General features: G+C 47.9%; 1 protein-coding gene across 1 annotated transcript in view; it reads right to left on the reverse strand.

Moving 5' to 3' along the window:
* Positions 1-2,031, reverse strand: part of GPX2 (glutathione peroxidase 2) — an 8,464-nt gene extending 6,433 nt beyond the window's left edge. The window contains exon 1 of the mRNA XM_003824048.5: positions 1,573-2,031. Coding sequence (XP_003824096.2) covers positions 1,573-1,794 — 222 coding nt within the window. The 5' untranslated portion in view covers positions 1,795-2,031. The remainder of the gene's footprint in view (positions 1-1,572) is intronic.
* Positions 2,032-4,881: the final 2,850 nt, after the last annotated feature.

Below are 4,881 nucleotides of genomic sequence, written 5' to 3' on the forward strand. Positions count from 1 at the left end.
TTTAAGAGACAGATATCTTCCTCTGGGAGAAAGTTCCGGCTTCTGACCTGTGAGAACTAACTAGTTCAGTCAGTTCCAGGCCATCATGACATCATGAGCCCAGAGCTGATCTCTAGTGGACTTCTCTGTTTTTGTTTCTGCTTTTTTTCCTGAGACAGGGCCTCACTCTGTCACCTAGGCTGGGGTGCGGTGGCACAATCATAGCTCACTGCAGCCTCGACTTCCCAGGCTCAGGCGATCCTGCTACTTCAGCGTCCCAAGTAGCTGTGACTACAGGCACATGCCACCATGCCTGGCTAATTTTTGCAATTTTTTGTAGAAGCAAGGTTTCACCATGTTGCTCAGGCTAATCTTGAACTCCTGAGCTCAAGCAATCTGCCTACCTTAGCCTCCCAAAGCGCTGGGATTATAGGTGTGAGCCACTGTACCCTGGCAGATTTCTATTTCTTAATACAAATGGCTGGCTGGCTCCTGGTAGGTTATAGACTCCCTCCAGCAACTTGCTAGGCTGAAGTGATGGTGTGAGGCTGGAGGTACTTCTGGGGCTGGAGGGACATCTCGAAAGAGGGTTTGCTACTTCTGTCTCTCCTGCTCTAGAAAAGGCCAGACAGAAAACTTAGGGAAGAACAGTGAGAGCAGTGAACAGTTTGGGCTCAGGTTTGTCACAGCCAGTGATGCTTCAGCCTTCCTGCTTTCCTGTCTTCCTCACCTTCATACCACTGTGAATTGAACTAAGGGGATTGTAACGAGAGGGTTCGCTTGGGTTCATTGTCCCTGCTTGTACGTTAAAATCATAGGTGGAAATAGAAGAATCCCTAAAAGAGAACTCGAGGTGTGTGGGCTGAAGATCTATAACAACTTGACCCATTAATCAGAAATAGGTGCATGTAATGCCCAGAGGCACGTGCCTTTTGAAAACCTTTCTCTTTCCTGCTTATTTTCTTTCCACTTGGCTAATTTAAACCAACAAAAATCATCCTCAATCTAAATAATCAGTTTGCTTGCATTTGCATAGTACTTTATATTTTTCAAGTTACTTTTGTATATCCTGTCCCCTAAACATCATAATAATCCTATGAGCTAAGTGGTATTATCCCCAATTTACAGATGAGGAAACTAAACCGAAAAATGAAGCGCCCTTTCCGAGGGCACAGAGCCATTAAATAGCAAAACCAAGTCCAGCTAGAGCTAAGGTCTCTTGAGTCTGTCCAATTCTTGTTTGATTCCTGGCCTCTATTTTCTCCACTCATTTATTCAACAAATATTTAATGAGTGCTTTCTGTGCCCTAGGCACTGAGGACACAGTGGAGAGAAACACAGACCTGGAACCAGCCCTCATGGAGTAATATAGTAGAAAGACAGTAAACTATAAGAATCACACAGCCTCAGTGTTTAATCTTAAAAAATATATACCTTCTCTTGGTATGTCACATGCACCTAAAGACCTAGCTTAACAAAACATACCCCATTATTCCAGACACTCCAAAACATGGTCATTCAGCCTCTCCTTTTATCCCACCTGAGCTACACCAACCCAACACTTTTGGTGCATTACAAGAAGGGACCCCTCACCTGATGTCCAAATTGGTTGCAAGGGAAGCCAAGGACCACCAGGCGCCTGGGAAAGCGGCATTGCAGCTCGTTGAGCTGGGTGAAGTCCCGGGTGGTTGTGCCTCAGAGCGAAGCCACATTCTCAATCAGCACGGCCCTGCCCCGGAACGTATTGAAATCTACCTTCTCCCCATCCAGGCTGATGGCACTGAGGTCGTAGAAGGACTTGGCAATGAAAGCCATGGTGAAGCGCAGAGTGAGCCCCGCAGAGAGGCCTGAGCCCACTTATGAGCCTATTAGAGGGGTGGGGAGGAAGGAGGAGCCAGGAAGGAGGACAGAAAGGATCTAACAATGGAGCTTTGAGCATCCCCAGGATGACTTAGCAAAAAGAGGCCCCCACCTGTAAGTGCTGTTTGAACAAGGAGGTTGCTCCTCCTATTAACAGACTGAACAAGGCCGCCTCCCCGCCCCACCCTGCTGCAACCTGGGAAGGGCCAATTTGATATCTATGAGCAGAGGTAAATAATTCACTGCTTACAGGAAACCAGAGCCCTAAAGGTCGAATGGAGAGGAAAAAAAGGGAGGGAGGGATGCAGGATTGACTCCTACTTGCCCCATCAAGTTGTTCTCACTTGACACAGACGTTTATTGAATGCCTGCTGAGTGTCAATCTCTGAATTGTACAGTGAGAGGGCAGGGTCTGCGGAGATCTGAAAGATGAAGAAGAGAATTGAGCCTCCTGTCCATGGGACTCAGATGACAACTGAAATATACATATTCCTGTTCACGTTCTTCTCTTTGTTGCTTTCCACCAGGACAAAATCAAAGGGACCCTTAGGAGGAGAGTGTGTCATTTTCTAGGGGAAAAAAGAAGTTTTCAGTGCCTCAGCTCTTGCCAGGCTGAAGAGACAAAGTTGTGTTTATCTTGAAAAGTCTTTCAGTGCGTGGTGCCACTTGTCCTGGAGAACACACCAGCCTCTGCCCCTGCACTGTACCATCTCCTATATTATATCCCCCACCTCCACCTCATCCCCCAGCCCCCAAGTCATGAGGCTCAGTCGTTGCTGGGAGAATGGTGAAGAGGAGTCACAGAACAGGTGGCTAAACTTAGTGGATGAACTGCACCTACCTTCCTCTCAGACAGAGATTTGGTCCCCAAGACTTTTCAGAGCGGGTTTGTGCTGGTCACCTTCCCACAGAAGGAAGTGTGTGGAGGAAGTTGAAGCTTCTGTGGTTCCAGACGCAGGCAGGTCACCCCTGATGCTTTCAACAAGAGCCATGCAGTGCATCGCAGGACGTCTGCTAAGGGCCATCTCAGAGGCCCACCCCTGGAAGCCACAGAAACTGAAAAGACCCAAGCACCCGCCAACTCAACAAGTTACTCTTTTAAAAATGCCTTGATTTCTTCATCAGTAAAACTAGCAATGGGGCTTGACCTAGCTTTGGGATTTTAGAGTGAAATTTCAATAACAAAGCAAATGTTTACTAGGGTGTTTTCACAGGGGCACATCCATTGGGAACTGTCTCCTTGGAACAAAGAATAAGCAAGTCTGGGGAGCAGCTGGTCTTGAGAATCTGATTTGTTGAGATGAGATGAAGTAATTATCACCAGGGAGCGCCAAGCTGCCTTGCAGCTTTTCCATGGCTGTTCAAGTATACAGGGACCATGTGTCTCAGCTGACTGCTCCCTAAAAACAAGTTTCCATTACCTAAGTGGACAGAAGGAGTGACAGGAAGTGTAGAGGGAAGTGTGTCCCCTGCTGAAGCTGGGTGGAGTTCCTAGAAGCAACCAATAAGAAAGAGTCCCCACCAAGCCACTGAGTCACAAGGACTTGGCACTGATAGTGGGCAGAACTGTAACTTGCCAGATTTATGTGCATACCTAGAGCTTCCCCCTAGTACTCTCTGGGCCTCCAGAGACGCCTCTTATTCTCTGCTCTTTTGCAAGCCTTCTTCAAGAAGGCCATGGGAGTTCCCAAGATGAGGAGTGTGGGGGTTCCCTCTTCCTTAGGTACATGCCATCCCTTTTCTCCTGGTGTGACCTTGGACTCTTCAGACTCCCAGGGTTCTCACCTTTCCTAATGGAATATACTTGGTGAGGCTCTCCTAAAATATCTCTGTCTCCAAATTTACCTCAAACTGGCCTCGCTTTCCAAAAGCTTACAACTTTAAGCATACACTAAGCAGCGTATGATTCTTACGGCTTTCTGTGGGACAGTGCTTGCTCTGGACACAGCACTGGCTTAGGCAGAAAGCCTAGGTTGGTGGTTCTTAATTCTGACTGCAAATGAGAATTGTTTTTAGGAATTTTTCTAGAGATGCCAAAGCTTTGCCCTCCAGTGATTCCAATTCAGTGGTTTACAACCACAATTCTGCCACTGTTACTTCGGACCCTTAGGCAAATCTTTAAGCTCTTTTTATTGAGACAGGGTCTTTCTCTGTCACCCAGGCAGGAGTGCAATGGTGCAACTGCAGCCTTGACCTTCTGGGCTCAAGTGATCCACTGGCCTCAGCCTCACAAGCCACCACACTCAGCTAATTTTTTCTAGAGACAGTGTCTCACTATGTTGCCCAGGCTGGTCCCAAACTCTTGGGCTCAAGCAGTCCTCCTGCCTCGGCCTCCCAGAGTTGGGATTACAGGCATGAGCCACTGCACCCGACCAAATCTTTAAGTTCTCTGATCATCTGTTTCCTTGCCTGTGGGACCTGGGTAGATAACCACCCTCCCCATCTCACACGGTGATGGTTAGGGTCAGAAGAGTTTATCTATCACTAGTGCCGGGTAAAGTGTAGTGAAAATCTTAAGACGACTGTTGTCCTGCATTGTCCTACTCCTTTCTTCATTCAGTCCTTATCCCCAATATTCTCCACCTCCATCAATTCCATATCCCAAAGTATGAAATACCTGCAGTCCTGAGATCCCAGTCTGCCTCTGCTCCCCGGAGGTATCCAATCACAAATCTGAAAGATTATCCAGTCCCACCTCATGCCTTCAGGAAGACTCGTTCCTGACCCACACAAACAGATGAGACTCATCTTGGCTTTAAAACCTGCTCATAGATGTTCAGCATCCTCTCGATAACTGTGTTTCATCTTATTTCTGCAGTGCCAGCCCAATGCAGGGCAACGGGGCTTTGCTTTGGGCCTCCCTGCAGGTGGCACTAGGGAAGGTAGAGAAGGGAAGACAATGTTTGCCGCTTCCGTGGTCACTCTACTGCTGTTGCCTTTGCTTCTGGAGCCGCTTCTACCAGCACTGCCTCTCTCCCTCCCACATCACTGCCAGGGTTTGAGTGAGACCTACCCCCAAGGACTCATCCAGGCAGCCACACC

This window comes from Pan paniscus, chromosome 15 (genome assembly GCF_029289425.2).
Source record: "Pan paniscus chromosome 15, NHGRI_mPanPan1-v2.0_pri, whole genome shotgun sequence".
NCBI classification, from domain to species: domain Eukaryota; kingdom Metazoa; phylum Chordata; class Mammalia; order Primates; family Hominidae; genus Pan; species Pan paniscus.